The 18,833-nt window shown below is 34.7% G+C and overlaps 1 protein-coding gene and 1 long non-coding RNA gene across 3 annotated transcripts in view; both read right to left on the bottom strand.

Moving 5' to 3' along the window:
- LOC130929640 (uncharacterized) overlaps nt 1-18,833 on the bottom strand; it is a 74,356-nt gene that overhangs the window by 35,379 nt on the left and 20,144 nt on the right. The window lies entirely within an intron of this gene.
- Nucleotides 11,124-18,833, bottom strand: part of LOC130929637 (homeobox protein engrailed-2b) — a 50,246-nt gene continuing 42,536 nt past the window's right edge. For both annotated transcript variants that reach the window (XM_057856973.1, XM_057856972.1), the window contains one exon: nt 11,124-16,856. In XM_057856973.1, the coding sequence (XP_057712956.1) occupies nt 16,537-16,856 (320 nt within the window). In that variant the 3' untranslated portion in view covers nt 11,124-16,536. The remainder of the gene's footprint in view (nt 16,857-18,833) is intronic.

Here is an 18,833-nt window from a genome sequence, read left to right as displayed (position 1 = left end):
CGGTTGATTGGGAAAAAGTCTCGGAACTTTTGACCAAGGGTGGGAAAAAAAATTCGGCCACAAAAAAAAAAAAAAAAAAAAAACAGCAAAAATAATCGGTTGGGGAAAAAAATCAGTTTCAAAACGTTTTGTCGCCAAAAGTAGGGGGGAAAATTCAGTTGCAAAGAAATTGAGTCGTAACAAACTCGGTTACAAAAAAAATTTCTTGCGAAAAAAAAAAATCAGTCAGGGGAAAAAAAATGGAAATAAAATCAGTAACAAAAAAAAAAATCAGTAATGATATTCACTCATGAAAAAAATTTGAATTTGATAAAATTCAGTCGCAAAAAAATCAGGTTGCATAGAAAGTCAGTCGCAATTAAGCTCGATTACAAAAAATGTGAGTCTCAAAAAAATCCCTTGCAGACAAATTGAATCCCTAAAAAAATGATTTGCATTAAAAAAATTCAGTCGGTAAAAATAATTCGGTTGCAAAGAAATTCAGTCGCATTAAACTCCGTTACAAAACACTTTAGTCGTAAAAAAAAAAAAAAAACGGTTGCAGAAAAAATGAATCCCCAAAAAATCCAGTCAATAAAATCAGTCACTAAAAAATTTTTTGTTAAAAAAAAAAAAAAAAATCAGTAGGAAAAAGTAAGTGGCAAAAAAATTCAGTAAAAAAAAATTTACTCGTAAACAAAAAAAAATGTCGCAAAAAAATTGAATCCCAAAAAATTCAGTCAATAAAATTCAGTCGCAAAAAAAATCGGGTTGCAAAGAAATTCGGTCACAATTAAAATTGGTTACCAAAAAAAAGTGGTCGCAAAAATATTCAGTCGGTAAAAATAATTCGGTTGCAAAGAAATTCAGTCTTATTAAACTCTAAACTTTAGTCGCGAAAAAAATCAGTATCAGAAAAAAATGAATCCCCAAAGAATCCAGTCGATAAGATTCAGTCACAAAAAAATTTGGTCAATAAAATTCATTCACAAAATAATTTAGTCGCATTAAACTCGGTTGCAAAAACGTTAGTCGCAAAAAATCAGTTTCATAAGAATTGAATCCCCAAAAAAATCCAGTCGCAAAAAATTAGACACAAAAAAATTAGTCACAAAAAAATTTCAGTCGATAAAGTTCAGTTGGAAAAAATTCAGTCACAAAAACATCAGTCGGGAAAAAAATTTGGGTTGCAAAAGAATTAGTCGCAAAAAATCACTTGCAGGAAAATTGAATCCCAAAAAATCAGACGCAAAAAAAAATCAGTAGATAAAATTCAGTCGGGAAAAAAATATTGGTTGCAAAAAAATTCAGTCGCATTGAATTCAGTTAAAATAAAATTTGTTGCAAAAAAAATTCAGTTGCAGAAAAATTGAATCACAAAAAATCAGGAAAAAAATCAGTCGATAAAATTGATTCAATAAAATTCAGTCAGAGAACATAATTCAGTCATGAAAAATTCAACTGCAATATACCAGGTTGCAAAAAATGTGGTCGCAAAAACAATGAAACCCCAAAAAATCTGTGAGGGCAAAAAAAAATCAGTCCCAAAAAGTTCATTTGCCCTGGAATATTTTGCTTTGAGCAATAAAAAAAATAAAAATGAATCAAAAATCAAATGAAATAATGGGAAGAAAATGTAATGAATTTTTTAAAATGACATAAATTAACCCCTGTGTACTTTGCCCATAGGAATTTTTTAACCTAACATAGCTCAAGCTAATACCATTTGCTCTTATTTTCAATCCAGCTTTGTTGGAGGCCCCCGATCTAAAACCAAGCAGCCATTTAGGATCGCGTCTCATTTAGTCAGAGGAAGCATTTGAATATGAAATCATTCATCCCCATGCACAGTTGGAAGCACGGAGGAGACGAATGCCCTTTTCTGGGCAATCTTGGCAGCAGCTCGGGCACCTGCTGCTATTTGCGTAGAGTATTTTGACCTTCATCCAGGTTCTCTGCTGATTGGACTCTTCACACCCTTCAACTGACAAAGCCATTCGGCATTTCCTTTTAGCTCACAGTCAATAAACAAAAGAAAATGCAGATCAAGTCAACACGCTTCCGCCGAGGGTTGACGGACAACTCGGGTTGTTTCGTTTCGGAGCAACTTTTTGCTGCTTTCTTTTCTCTTTCATCACATATTTCAAGTCAGAACAGATGATATTTCTTTTCAAGCTAACGTGCCCCGTTTTTTTCTAGCATGCTAATGCTAAAAAAGGCACTTCAGAGCTTTTTTTTTTAATGTTTTAATGAACCCTTTCAAGGACTGGTTGATATAGTAGACACCTATTCAAAAGTTGACCTATAACCCTATATAGGGCAAGTTTGGGTCATTATAAAAACTAAAACATTACCATTTTTAACATGTTTTTTTTTTTGCGTCTATACTAGTATAACTGGGTTGTCACAATACATCGAAAAGATGTATCACGATTAGGGTTGTTCCGATCATGTTTTTTTTGCTCCCGATCCGATCCCGATCGTTTTAGTTTGAGTATCTGCCGATCCCGATATTTCCCGATCCGATTGCTTTTTTTTGCTCCCGATTCAATTCCAATCATTCCCGATAATTTTTCCCGATCATATACATTTTGGCAATGCATTAAGAAAAAAAATGAATAAAACTCAGACGAATATATACATTCAACATACAGCACACAAGTACTGTATTTGTTTATTATGACAATAAATCCTCAAGATGGCATTTACATTATTAACATTCTTTCTGTGAGAGGGATCCACGGATAGAAAGACTTGTGACTTTGTATATTGTGACTAAATATTGCCATCTAGTGTATTTGTTGAGCTTTCAGTAAATGATACTGCAGTCTTTCAACCCAAATGAAACCATGACTGTGTGTGTCGTGCTACCAATTGACATATCTTCTCTGCGTTGGGAAATAACATAAGACGTTAAGAAAAAGATCAATTGCTACCTTGCTTCCCCACATTGCTTCCCTTGATATTTCTAATTATACGGAGAGGAATTTGAAGGCTTTAGCCAATTAAAAAAGGCTCCAAAGGCTGCCAAAATTCCTTCTACTCATTTTACGCTGTCTTTTATCTCTCCATATAGGTAAAACGGCGCCATTACAGATTGAGCGCGACAATGCGTGAGTGGGTCGTGCAGCGCATGCATTAATTGCGTTAAATATTATAACGTGATACATTTTTATAAAAATTAATTACCGCCGTTATCGGGATAAATTTGATAACCCTACCTGAAGGCTAAACTAAAGACTCTGGATGAGTGTAACATATTATGTCTGTAACGTTAAATACAATTAAAAAACGATTTAATTTAAAAAATAAGGCATGTCCGATATTTTTTTGCCGATCGGACACGATCGATCGCGACATCTCCAATCACGATACTTTGTCACCCAAACGGTTATTGAAACACTCTCGCCAAGGATCAATATATCGTTTTAAAAAGGTGTCATTGTTTTAAAAATGCTACCAAAATTTTCCAATTAGAATAGTGTCTACGTTAGCTTTGACGGCTCAAGACATCCACTATATTTTGACTGGCTAGGATGTGTAGCGCCATCAACGTCACTGAAACCAGAGCGTGTCTTGTGTGCATGTTGTATTTTTTAGTTGCTTCCTTTCCAGTAACCAAAAATCAACAAGAAGTGACCTGTAAGTGCCCCAAAAATCAACAGGAAGTGGCCGAAAATCAACAGAAAATGAGGTAAAATGCCCCTAAAATGCACTCATTGCCATTACTGACGGCCATAGATGTCCAATTCATTGTAAGTGGGATGGATGGCAGCAATGTTGTTTTCGTCAACGATGACTAAAGCGAAAATATTTCGTCGACGAATAATTTTTCATGACTGTGACGAGAAGATAACGAGTTAAAAACATGTCTTTGGAGCCTGAAACATAACGACACGACTGCCAGTTTTCGTCTGACGAGACGAGAACGAGACAAAAACGCACCATAGTTTTTGTCACGTGTTCACAATATGTGACATTTTATGTGTAGTTAGCCCGCATCGTAGCAGTGTCTGCCTGTGTCACTCGTGTGATGTGCCCCCCCCCCCCCAAACTCACCCACTAGTAGGGATGGGAACCTCTTGGTACTTCACGATACAATACATGATACAAAATTCACGATAATAATCTCACGATATGGCGATACAATAGTTATCAATATATTGGTCTGCAAATCATGCTAGGGTATACTACAAAACAACTAATCAACATAAAAACAAGCTATCTTCATCCTTCTGCTGTAAGATTATCTCTAGTAGACGTCCAATCCATTTGAATTGGGAGGATGGCAACAAATGAACCCCTCCCACTTAAAACGGGCCACTCCCACTTCTATGGCTGTCAGTGGCCGCCAATAGCATACTGCATGCTACACGTTACTTCTGCTCATTAATATTCATGATGTTAGCAATTGTTGGTAGGCGCATAGGCGGAGTTTAACCTTTAGGGTAGGAGGGGCACAACATGTTGATGACCCCAAAATGCAGTGTCAGCAATAAAATTAACTTACAAGAATATTTATAATAAGCTGAAAATGATTGTTTTTTGTTTCCCATTATTCTTGAGGGGAATTCTAAATCAGGCTGCTTAGGACAGCTATACTTTTCGCCAAGATCGTCATCCATTGAATATGGTACGCCCACCGGTGTCGTGCCAATGTAGTTACCCCAGTCAAAAATTGTATCACCTGGGCTGAGCCTAATGGAGGTAGATTTGGGTCTTCATTATCCGATCCAAAAAAGTTGCTTCAGTCAAAAAAAAGTTCAGTCGAAATATTTATTTTCAATTAAAAAATGTCACTTCAATCAAAATAAAAAAAATGTGTTTGAATGCAAAAATAAATTTGAAACTAAAAAAAAAAAAAGGCATTTGAAAGCTATTTTTCTTTGGATTTTTTTTTTTTTTTTTTTTTTTTTTTTTTGATTTTTTGAAGTCAATTTTTTTCAGTTGAAGCAATTTTTTTGATTGAAGTAATGTTTTTTTGCATTTGGGCCACATTTGGCTATGGCATTTGTGTCTTTATTATTCAATCAAAAAATAAGTTGCTTCAAACAAAAAAATATATTTTCAAAAGAAAAAACATTTCAATTAAAAAAATGTGTTTGAATGCCCCAAAAAATTGAAACTCAAAAACATGCATCTGAAAGCTATTTTTCTTTGGATTTTTTTTTTTTTTTTTTTTTTTTTTTTTTTTAGGTTGAAGCAACTTTTTTGATTGAAGTAATGTTGTTTTGCATTCGGGCCACATTTGGCTTGGACATTTGTGTCTTTATAATTCAATCAAAAAATAAGTTGCTTCAAACAAAAAATATATATTTTCCAAAGAAATATCACTTTAATCAAAAAAAAGAAAAAATTCAATCATAGACAAAAAGTTTTTGAATGCGGAAAAAAATATTGGACTCAAATATTTGCATTTGAACACTTAATTTTTCATTTTAAAAAAATATTTGATTTTAGCAATCCTTTTTGAGTGACATTTGTGTCTAAATCATTCAACCCCCCAAAAGTTGCTTAAATAAAAAAAATATATATTTTCAAACAGAAAAAAATCATTTGAAAAATAAAATTGCCCTCCCCTCATTTTTTTTGGGGGGGGGGGGGGGTATGCAAAGCAAATGACTGTCTAAGATGCTCATCACATAATCTGTTCCTTTCATTCATTTTTATTGTTTGTTTTATTGCTTTACAACTTTTTCATACATAGGAAAGTCAATTACATGCAATGACACTTTTTGGCCACTGAGGGGAGGCCTGGCCCCCCCGTAAACTCCGCTTATGGCTAGGCGGGTCAACCTCCGTGTGTCCCTAATAGTAAATAAATGGAAATAGTGCACAAACGAGATGTTTACTGAGCTAAACCTACAAATTCTGTAGTACAAATTCGAAAAGGATGTCCCTGGTGCAAAATTCACTGGTAAAGATGTGGAAGAATGTACAAATGTTCAGTTCAAGAGATGGCTTGAGTGTCTAGGCTGAGGGCTAAAAAAGAGCCGACCTGATCCAGAGGTAGCTTTTTATCGACACCTTTTTCTTACGCGACTGACAATAAAATTCTGTTTCAACAAGCTATCCTTTAGCATCATATGCCCTGTCTTTCTTATATATTATACCCTCTGGTTGTCTTACGTCTCTGCCCGTTCTTGGGGGTAATTTACATTGTTAGTTGTGTGTAGCGATCATAAATGCGACTCAGTGACAGCCAACAAACACCTAATTTTTTTCATTGATAACTAATCTTAATTCTATTAATTTATTTACGTTTCCCCCTTACTAAAGTTGTTTCTATACAGCAGAAAAGGTAACAATGGTGGCAGTCAGATACCATTTTAATTTTTGTTCCAAGTCATTCGTTGCCAGACAGAAGTACCGCGGCAAAGCGCCACGCTAAAAAAAATAAGTAAAAATATCAAAATGGCTTACCACTTTGTCCTCTGAAGCACCATGGCCCCCAACAAATTATTTACTCCATATGAAATGTGAATGGAATGAAATTTTTGGTTTTGGGAAACGTATGAAGAAAACATACTTCATATGTCGTGATATCAAGAGTCGTTTCTACAAGTTCCATAGCAGCAGTGTTTGATTGGCATTTTCTTTTTTGAAAGATTACCGGAGAAAACAAGCAGAAATACCATGGATTTTATTTGTATTTCTTCTTACTGCCTTCCACGGACGTGGTTCCTCCCTGCTCCTGCTTGCTGCTATCTTCATCAGTCTATTCTGTCTGCTTTTTTTGTATTTCCTCTGTGGATCAACTGTGCTACTCTCTTATACAAAAATGGATCTGATTAGTTGGTCCCAGCGCAATTGACAGGAATTTTTTCAACAAGAGACCTTTGCCGCTGGATATTTGAGAGATTCATGGGATTACCAGAAGCCAGCGTGTCTTACTGTCCTATCTGTGGACGATGTCAAGGATATTTGGCTGTTCGGCATTACGTTCCTTCTGCATGGTTTAGGAGGTACCCTGCTCTACCTGAAAGTTTCCAAGACGGCAGCTTTCAAGGAAATCAACAATTTGACCACGGATCAAACTGTCCGATTCAAGGCATCGGAAGACCGGGTCGAGGCTCGGATCGAGAACTGGCTCCGTGGACTCCCGGTTCGGTCCGAGGAAGGACGGAGAAAAGTGGATGCAACCTTGCGCCAGGTGACGGAACTGTCGGGGCAGACCGCGACTATTGGCATCAACGCCTCATCCCCACTGTGAAGCATCATGACTCAGGAGCTGGGCAACTTGTAATCATTATTAAAAGAATGAATTCAAATGTTTTGCAGGAAAACCTGAGGCTGTCTGTCAGAGGACAGTTGAAGCTTAAAAAGGATGGATGCTGCAACAAGACAATGATCCAAAACACAGAAGTAAATCAACTTCAGAAGAACAAAATACACGTTCTGGAGTGGCCAAGTCAAAGTCCAGACTTGAACCCCATTGAGATGCTGTGGCATGATCTAAAGACAACGATTCATGCCAGGCATCCCAGGAATCTGACTGAACTACAGCAGTTTTGTAGAGAAGAATGGGCCAAGATTAGCCCTGATCGATGTGCCAGACTGATCTGCAGCCACAGGATCTGATTGAAGTTATTGCTGCCAAAGGGGGGGTGCCACAAAATATTAAATGTGATGGTTCACTTACTTATTCTACCCCCTTTTCGGTCATTGTTTGCATACTATCCTCTTAAACTTGGAAACTTATAAATGTATGGGTGGTTTTAGTGAGAGCAGACACTTTTTTTTTCATCTGTGTGATTTTGACAAAGATCAGATCACATTGGATGGTGATTTTACGCAGAAATGTGAGAAATTCCATCGACCCATTGGCTGCCTTACGTTCGTTCATTCGCTGCCACCCTCCCACTTCAAACAGATCGGACGTCTACCAGTGATAAACTTATTCCAATTAATTCTTCTTTTTGATATTTTCCGAAGCTTCTTTATTAATTATTGAATGAATTAATGAAATGCTTCATTTCTGACCCCCACCTCAAAAAAATAAAATCCCCAAAATGATTCAGCACTTCTTTTTATTGACTCTCATAGCATCCATTGAAAACTCGTTTACATATAGAACCATGTGCAAGAGAGCTGAAGACCAAATGGCCCATTTCATTCATTTTTGTTGTTTTTTTTCCATATAAATTTGCCATACAAGAAAAGACGTCTTTTGACAACACTGCATTGTATTTAGCTTTTATTTACATCGGTTCTTAAGGCAAATGAGTTGACTTGCCAGGAAAAACAAAACATTCACAGGATAGTTAGTAGACCGCCATTTTGGTTTGCGAGAAGGCCTTTGAGATTTTGCATTAAAAACACAGTTATTGCTGGAAAATAGCTGTTTTCTTAAAAATACCAACTTGAAATTGTTTTTTTCTTCTTTCTAAACGATTAATATTCAATGAACCGTTTAAGCATATTTTGTCCCATTTTGCATACCTTTGATGTCAAAATGTACACAATGGCCTGGTTGGGTCCCCTTTTTAGGACACCCTCATGTCCAAAATGTTGTTTTCCCTCACTGACCAATTATTATCTACACTTTGGACCCAAAAATTCCAAATATTATTGTCAAAATTTGTAATAGTAATCTGCTATTGACAACCGAATATGCTCGACGAACCGTTTTGAACCTTGATAATATTTATTCAACTTGTTAGGATAAACATTCAATACAAAAAATAAGACTGAAGAGTTTTATATTTGATTTTTCAATAGCTTTATACACTTTATAAATCCATACACTGGAAAAAAATAACTGGTGGATTTACTTGATAAAGTCATTGTAAGAATTTGCACTTTTATTTAGTAAATTTTACTGCTTGCAGTATTAAGTTTAGTTCACTTAAAATGTACCTGTCTTTATAATTGTTTCATTGATATAATAATAATATATATAATAATTGGCCTTTATATTATAAGTAGAGATGTCCTGATCGATCGGGTCCGATCACGTCATTTTCAAAGTATCGGAATCGGCAAAAAGATATCGGCAATGCATTTTTTAACTATATATATAATTTTTAATTGTTTTCTAATTGTATTTAACGTTACAGACATAATATGTTACACTCATCCAGAGTCTTTAGGCTTAAGGTAGGGTTATCAAATTTATCCCGATAACGGCGGTAATTAATTTTTTAAAAAATGTATCACGTTAAAATATTTAACGCAATTAATGCATGCGCTGCACGACCCACTCACGCATTGTCGCGCTCAATCTGTAATGCCGCCGTTTTACCTATATAGAGAGATAAAAGCGTAAAATGAGTAGAGTGAATTTTGGCAGCCTTTGGAGCCTTTTTTAATTGGCTAAAGGCTTCAAATTCCTCGCCATATGATTAGAAATATCAAGGGAAGCAAGGTAGCAATTGATCTTTTTCTTAACATCTTATGTTATTTCCCAATGCAGAGAAGATATATCACTTGGTAGCACGACACACAGTCATGGTTCCACTTCCCATCATGCATTTGGGTTGAATGGCTGCAGTATCAGTATTTACTGAAAGCTCAACAAATACACTAGATGGCAATATTTAGTCACAATATACAAAGTCACAAGTCTTTCTATCCGTGGATCCCTCTCACAGAAAGAATGTTAATAATGTAAATGCTATCTTGAGGATTTATTGTCATAATAAACAAATACAGTACTTATGTACTGTATGTCGAATGTATATATTCGTCCGAGTTTTATTCATTTTTTTCTTAACGCATTGCCAAAATGTATATGATCGGAAAAAATTATCGGGAATCTTTGGAATTGAATCGGGAGCCAAAAAAAAAGCAATCGGATCGGGAAATATCGGGATCGGCAGATACTCAAACTAAAACGATCGGGATCGGATCGGGAGCAAAAAAACATGATCGGAACAACCCTAATTATAAGTGTAAAGCCATTGAATAATCAAATGCAAAACTATTTAGTCTTGTTTTTTATATAAAGCCATTAGAAACAAAATAATTCTGTCTTATTTTTTTTATATAAAGCCAAAGCTTTATACACTTTATATAGTGGGGCAAATAAGTATTTAGTCAACCACTAATTGTGCAAGTTCTCCCACTTGAAAATATTAGAGAGGCCTGTAATTATCAACATGGGTAAACTTCAACCATGAGAGACAGAATGTGGAGAGAGAAAAAAACAGAAAATCACATTGTTTGATTTTTAAAGAATTTATTTGCAAATCATGGTGGAAAATAAGCATTTGGTAAATACCAAAAGTTCATCTCAGTACTTTGCTATGTACCCTTTGTTGGCAATAACGGAGGCCAAACATTTTCTGTAACTCTTCACAAGCTTTTCACACACTATTGCTGGTATTTTGGCCCATTCCTCCATCCAGATCTCCTCTAGAGCAGTAATGTTTTGGGGCTGTCGTTGGGCAACATAGAAAAACAGCCCCAAAGCATGATGTTTCCACCCCCATGATTCACAGTGGGTATGGTGCAATTCAGCATTCTTTTTCCTCCAAACACGAGAACCTGTGTTTATACCAAAAAGTTCTATTTTGGTTTCATCTGACCATAAGACATTCTCCTAGTCCTCTTCTGGATCATCCAAATGCTCTCTAGCAAACCGCAGACGGGCCTGGACCTGTACTTTCTTCAGCAGGGGGACACGTCTGGCAGTGCAGGATTTGAGTCCCTGGCGGCGCATTGTGTTACTGATAGTAGCCTTTGTTACTGTGGTCCCAGATATCTGTAGGTCATTCACTAGGTCCGCCCGTGTGGTTCTGGGATTTTTGCTCACCGTTCTTGTTATCATTTTGACGCCACGGGGTGAAGAGGGAGTTGAAAGTCCGTGTTGCCCAACGGCAGCCCCAAAACATCACTGCTCTAGAGGAGATCTGCATGGAGGAATGGGCCAAAATACCAGCAACAGTGTGTGAAAAGCTTGTAAAGAGTTACATTTGGCCTCCGTTATTCCCAACTATGGGTACATAACAAAGTATTGAGATGAACTTTTGGTATTGAGCAAATACTTATTTTCCACTATGATTTGCAAATAAATTCTTTAAAAATCAAACAATGTGATTTTCTAGGATGTTTTTCCACATTCTGTCTCTCATGGTTGAGGTTTACCCATGTTGACAATTACAGGCCTCTCTAATCTTTTCAAGAACTTGCACATTTAGTGGTTGACTAAATACTTATTTGCCCCACTGTACATACTATAAAGCAGTGGTTATTAACCTAGGTTTGATCAAACCCCAGGGGTTCTGTGAGTAAGTGTAAGGGGTTCGGCGAAGGTAAAGAAATGCAGAGCCCTATTCTCGTACGCTAATTAAATCTGGGCAAAGTGGCTTTTAGATCAGATTTTGGACTGGTTTGCTCCCAATTTACAGGCTTAATCGATTTCTTTTAACTGCTCATCCTCAACTCAGTGGAAGGCAGACTCGCACTTGGTATGAGGGAATACAACAGACCGAGGGGCAGGATGGTCTCAAATTTTGACCTGCTTATAAAACATGCTGTCAAAATTAGAAGAATTTTGAACGGGGATTTTGAAAATTATTAGCTTGCTAGCTTAGATATATTGATATTGAATTTGAAGAAAAAAAAAAGCTTTATTATCTAATTCTGATGGGTTCGGTGTATCCACATATGAAACTTGTGGGGTTTGGTACCTTTAGCAAGGTTAAGAACCACTGCTCTATACATACTCTTAATGCTTTTTATAAGGCTTTAGCCTTTATACATACTATAAGGCTTTATACATACTATAAAGGCCAAAAACGCCGATGTATAAAGCTATTGTATAAGCAAATATAAAACTTTTCAGTCTTATTTTTTATATAAAGCCATCTAATATACAAGTATTCAGTCTTATATCTTAAATAAAGCCAAAGCTTTATACAATTTATACATACTATATAGCTTGATACATACTATACTGCTATACAACAGGCATGGTCATAGGTGTTTTTGGCCTTTATAGCATTTATTAAGCTTTATTGCATGTATAAAGGCTAAAGCTTTATATATAAAATGTACTCTATGTACTTATACTCTTAAGCTATAGTAGTATAGTATGTATACAGATACATTTATAGAATGAATAAAGTGTTGGCGTTGTTGGCCTTTATAGTATGTATCAAGCTTTATAGTATGTCTAAGGGCAAAAACGCCTATGATGATACCTGCTGTTTAGTAGTATAGTATATATAAAGTTTGGTGTTTTTGACCTTTATTGTATGTATATAGCCATTTAGCCATTATACATACTATAGCCTGTACTGTATATATAATATACATACTTCAACCTTTATACATACTATAGCCTTTATATATAGTATAAAGCTTCAAACATTCCTAAATATTCAACAGGAAAAAAATGAAACTGCAAAGTTTTATATTTGATAATTCAACAGAAACAGCAGGTATGGTCATAGGCGTTTTTGGCTTTTATAGCATGTACAAAGCTTTATAGTATGTATAAAGGAGAAAGCTTTATATATTAAATGTACTTCATACGCTTTATAAAGCTATAGTAGGATAGTATGTATAAAGATACATTTATAGTATGTACAAAGTCTATAAAGTGGTGGCATGTTCGGCCTTTATATGACCATACCTGCTGTTTAGTCGTATAGTATGTATAAACATGCCTTTATATGACCATACCTGCTGTTTAGTCGTATAGTATGTATAAAGTTTGGTGTTTTTGACCTTTATTGTATATATAAATCTTTTTATTATGTATAGAGTGTATAAAGCATTAGCCATTATACATACAGTACTATACCCTTTATACATACTATCTATAATAACTTTATAGTATGCATAAAGCTTTATAGTATGCCTGTATACATGCTATAGCATTTATACATACTATATATAATAGAATATTGCATGTATAAAGCTTTATAGTGCGTATAAATCCTTAGCCATTCTACAAACTTTATACATACTATAGCCTTTATATATACTATAAAGTTTTAAAGATTCATAAACATTGAACTGAGAAAAATTAGACTCAATAGTTTTATATTTGATAATTCAACAGAAACCGCAGGTATGGTCATCGGCCTTTTTGGCCTTTATAGTATGTATAAAGTGGCCTTTTATACGTACTGTAAAGGCCAAAAACGCCAAGCTTCATACACTTTAAACATACCATAAATGTATCTTTATACATACTATACTACCATAGCTTTATAAAGTGGTCTTTTATATATAAAGCTGCAGCCTTCATACATACTCTAACATAGTATATACATACTCTTTAGACATACTATAAAGGCCAAAAACCCCAAAGCACATCCTATTCGGTCATAGTATAGTCACTTACTCTATACTTTGTATACTGTGACTATGACCGTATAGTATGTATAAAGGCTTTATAGTATGTATAAAGTCCAAAAACCCCAACGCTTTATACATACTATAAAGGCCAAAAACGCCTTTATGACCATATCTGCTGTTTTTGTTGAATAATCAAATATAAAACTATTGTCTAATTTTTTCCTTTTGAATGTTTATCTTGACAAGTTCATTAAATATGATCAAGCTTCAAAACAGTTCGTCAAGCATATTTGGTTGTCAGCAGGACCTCAACAAATTTTGACAAAAATATTTTAGATTTATGATTGATGGTCTTTTTGGGTCTAAAATATTAATCGTAATTGGTCAGTGAAGAAAACAACAGTTGGGACGTGAAGGTTATGGTATGCTGGAAAAAGGGACCCAACCAGGCCATTGTGAACATTTTTTCCCTTTTTGCAATATAAAGGCATGCAAAATCAGAAAAAATAGGCCCAGACCTTAAAGGGTTAAGTTGTAATACTATTTCGGTGCTACGTCAACATATTTTGTTGCATGAAAAAAACGCATGTCCCCTGAACGCAGCATACATGCGAGCCAAACATTAAAAAAAAAAAAAAAAAAAAACTTTACAGGGCACTCGTTTAATTCATTCTCTGCCATTGACGACGCAAGACGTCCAATCAATTTACAATGGGAGGAGTGCATGTCCTTTTTAAAAAAAAAAAAATCCAGGAAACACAAAGCCTGGACCATTTGTTGATTTTTTTTTCTTTTCTTTACTTAATATATACTATCAATGTCCATTTTTTCAATGTGTTAAATGCAATGTTTTTCATATTTGGTTTAACCCTTTATATAGGCCACACATGTGAATAAGAGGATTTTTTAAAATTAAGATTTCATTCCTTTATTCATGTATTTAGTCATTTAAAAATGGTTTGTTTTTTTAAATCAGTAACACATTTTTGAAAGACCCAGTCATTCATAGGACGTCTAGCGCCATCAACGGTACTGAAAGATGAGCATTCACAGCCATAGTTGAAATGAATTGGACGTCCATCGTTGTCAATGACATACAGGCAATGAGTTATAATAGTGTAAATCAACCTATGAGTTTTATTATGAGCCATAACCAGAGTGTATCACCGTTTTTATCTAAATTTTTATTTATTCATAAAAACTTAGTGAATCATAATTAATAAAGTAATTGTAATTTAGACCTTGGCGTTCATCACTTAACTCGCATACCAAAAAATGTTCATATTATGGGCGCATTTAAAGTTTTTGTTGTTGTTTCATTCATCTTCTGAACCACTTATCCTCACGAGAGTCACGCTGGAGCTGGAGCCTATCCCAGCTAATAACGGACAGAGGCAGAGTACACCTTGCACATATTGAGACCGACAAACATCTATGCACACACTCAAACCTGTAAAGACAATTTGGAGTATCCAATCAGCCTCCCACGCATGTTTTTGGGATGCCCGAGTACCCGAAAAACCCCACGCCCATGCAAACACAGGGTGGCCGGATTGAACCAACAATCTCAGAACTGTGAGGCAGACCTTGTTGTTTAATTACCAAAAATAATCACTTTCCCTATAAAGGATTAAATGCTTCGTCATTTAATCAAATAAATCAACTTGGGAGTATTATTAAGGGCCATAACCATGCAGAGTGTATTACAGCTTTTATTTCTAATGTATGCATTAAAATATAAATATAATGAGTAATAAATAAAACAACAACAAAAGTATATGTAATTTAGACCTGGCGACCTCACATTTTATAGGTCACATAAAAAATGTGAATTTTGTGGACGCATTTGTTGTTGTTTGATGAACAAAAATAATCACTTGCCCTATAAAGGGTTAAAGGTTTGTTGATTCTCATTCAACGAAATAACTGACAACTTTTTGTCTCGTTCAAATTCAGGTTGATTCACGCCAAACTCACTCTAAAATACAAAAAAATGCCATTATGAATTATTCCCATAATTCGGACTTTTTTCCCGAATTTGGGTTGCAGGCACCCGTGCGTGAAAGGCCAAATTCCGAGCCCTATTGACGCAAAGAAAAGACACTATCGGCTAATAAGGACCAAAAGAAGAATGCAGAATTCATTCAGAAATAAAACATTTTCATACATTTCGTAACAAAACTTGCAGCAAAAAAAATCTTTGGAATTCAGCATATAGTTTGTATAATCACTAGTCCTGTGAACGGGTCATCATCCGTGTTTCTCAGCTCCATTTGCATGATTCTCGTGTCTCAAAAAAAAAAGTCTTGTTCATGTGACCTATCAGAACTAGAAGTTAACTCTTTAGCTACCAATTGAAGCGCGGACATCCAATCCACGGGCGTAGGTTTGCACACAGTCGGGACAAAACACTAGCAACTTTTCAGGATGCTCAAATTGTCCCCACCAACTTTTAAATAATAATATAATGACTTCACTTATAAAGACAATTTAGATTGTCTCCCCACAAGTTTTAACGGTTGTAACTGACCCCACCATTATTAAGTAAATTATTTTTTGATTATTAGAATTTTTTTTCAGCCAGCAGCAGCCACTATAAGAAATGTAAAAAGGCTTCAATGTTGTGGGAGTGGGGAACACACCACTAATTTTGCTACTGAAAGTCCAACCTGCATCAGAGTTAGCGTAATATTAAACTGTGTGAACTTGCTACCCTTTAAAAGCTCAATTTTTATTTATTTTTGTTATTTCCTGACAAAGAAGTTTTATTATATTATTATATTTAATGTCTTTAATCAGACAATGTTGAGTGGTCTTAAGACAAATGTTTGTATGGTTTTTTTTTTTTTTTTTTTTTTTTTTGTTTATTTCCCCGCATTCCCAGATAGATTAGAGATGATTAACAAGCTTTTATTTATTGTGTATGTTAATATTATTTTAGTGATGTTCAAATAACGCAATTTCAATTTGCTCATAAAATCTGGACATTTTTTCTGGCAGTTTTCAAAATGTTGCTTTAGTAGTTTTTGTCAAGTCAATGCAGATTTAAGTCTAAGTGCAGGTTTCGCCATATTGTCCCTACCAATGTTGAGACCAAACCTACGCCCTTGGTCCAATCCATTCGTAGTCAAAATGGATTGGACGTCCGTCACCGTCAATGGTAGATGAGTCGACAAGGTCACATCGTTTCAATCACCAGCCCTGAGGACAAAACACATGCAAACACATTCTAAAAAAGGTCTCTATTTTAAATACGCTGGTATATCGGAGTGATTTTTTTATTATTGCATGGAGATCGAGGAGGAGCTAATCGCTGTCCGATTTGGCGTCCGATTTCGACGAGGCGTGGTTGTACAATCCTTGCGCCATGAGGTGAAGCGCCAGCGAGTTTTTATTCCCGGTGGCCTTTTTGATTTTGGCCCGTTTGTTCTGAAACCAGATTTTGATCTGGGATTCATTCAGGCCCAGTTCCCGGGCCAGGTCTTGCCTCCGTTGCTCGGTCAGGTAGCGGTTGTTCTGGAACTCCGTCTTTAGCCGCTGAAGCTGCTCCGCGCTGAAGGCGGTCCGGGGTCGCTTGTCTTCTTTAGTCGGGGTCCGAGCCCTCTTTGGTTTGCGGGATCTGGGACCTGCGTGCGACGGGGAGGGGATTGAAAATGAGTACCGCTTTGGAAAGAAATTCGTCTGACAGCTGTTTTTGAAGGCGTTTTTTTGGGTACGGAATTCAAAAGTGATGGCAGTTTTTGGGACGTCAGGTCAACATGGTGCTTGTTTTTTTAATTATTATTTTTAAATCTTTTTTTCTCTCTCCAGATAACAAAACAAACGGCACCATTTATTGAATTTACCATATTTGCTAACAATTTGAACTTTGTTGTCATATAGTAAGTTCTGTGTTTTTCCATTTTGAACCCCAAAGGCCACCAATCGAAATATACCATATAAACTATACTATACATCATACTATACCACTAAAAAAATACAAGCATACAATATGTATATATATATATATATATATATATATATATTTCACACTATACACACTATATACACTATATTACTAAATATATTACTATATATACAATACACTATACACTATTCTATACATATATTGTATACACTATACTAAACTTTGAAATCAGTTTTTATTAATATTCTGTTAATTTAATAATGTATTCATTTTTAAAAAATCATAAAAATGATATTAAAAATATTTTTTTAAGAAACCAAAAAAAAGTTGAGTCAACATAGTGCCTGTTTCTTTGTTTCAGTCTTTGTTGATGTTTGATTTTTTGGTTTAAATTAAGCACATTAAACTTCACAACTTAAAGTATATATTTTCTACTAAATTATATATATTTATATATATACCATGCATATACTGTAAACAAATGACTAAATATGCAGTATACTTTATACAACACTACCATATATATGTACTGTATATCATAATATTTTTAATATTAAAAATGTTTTTTAAGTAACCAAACAGAAGACGTCGTGTCAACATAGTACCTGTTTCTTAAATGTTTCAGTCTTTGTTAATGTTTTAATTTTTTTTAATTAAGCATATTATACTATACAACTAAAAGTATATATATATATATATATATATATATACACACACCATATACTAGACATTATAATATACTACGACGAATATAATATATGATATACACATTCATATGTATGTATATATATATATATACACACACACCATATAACTATTACTATATATACACACTATACTATACATTATACTATACTACCACATATATATAATATATATGATACTAAACTACACATTACTTATCTATCTGTCTATCTATCTATCTATCTATCTATCTATCTATCTATCTATCTATCTATCTATCTATCTATCTATCTATCTATATGCACTAAACTTTTAAAATCTGTTTTTATTTACATTTTGTTAAGTTAATAATGTATTTATTCATTAAAATGTCCAGAATTTTAAAAGAATAAAATAATATTAGTTAATATTTTTTAAGTATCCAGAAATAATTCAAATACATTTTGCAGTTGCCTTCTAAGCTGCATTGGAATGTTTGAAAATGAATTATGTTGTTTTGATTTTTATATATCACAAAAAGTTTATTTCTGGTTTTACCCATTTAATGTTTTTTTCTATTCAAATTTGATTAATTTACAAATATATTCATTCGTGTTTTAAAACGGGTACAATAACTAGCTTTTTTTTTTTTTTTAAACAGTCACAGCAGTTCAATAATTGACTTGTTAGAGGAATAACTAACATCAGTTTGATATTCCGCCCCCGAAAATTATTTAAAAACAGTTGTCTGACCTAAAACAATACAGTATTTAAAAAAAAAAAAATGTGTTCCCTTGCGTGACGTTTCAGTACAATTGACGCCAGTGGACGTCCAATCCATTTGAATCAAAATCAAAACAAAGCAACTCCCCAACATTGAACTCTCTCGTTACCATTGACGGCGATAGACACCCAATCCATTTGAACTGGGCGGGCTGGCCGCGATCGTCCCATAATACTTATTGTGTGTCACTTAAACAAGAGTTTTGGAGGTAGCTCAGGATAAAATGGGGGGTGCATGGGGCAGACGGGG

The sequence above is a fragment of the Corythoichthys intestinalis genome, chromosome 14 (assembly GCF_030265065.1).
Source record: "Corythoichthys intestinalis isolate RoL2023-P3 chromosome 14, ASM3026506v1, whole genome shotgun sequence".
Classification (NCBI taxonomy): domain Eukaryota; kingdom Metazoa; phylum Chordata; class Actinopteri; order Syngnathiformes; family Syngnathidae; genus Corythoichthys; species Corythoichthys intestinalis.
The sequence above is the reverse complement of the archived record's forward strand: the minus strand, read 5'-3'. Positions and strand labels throughout refer to the sequence as shown.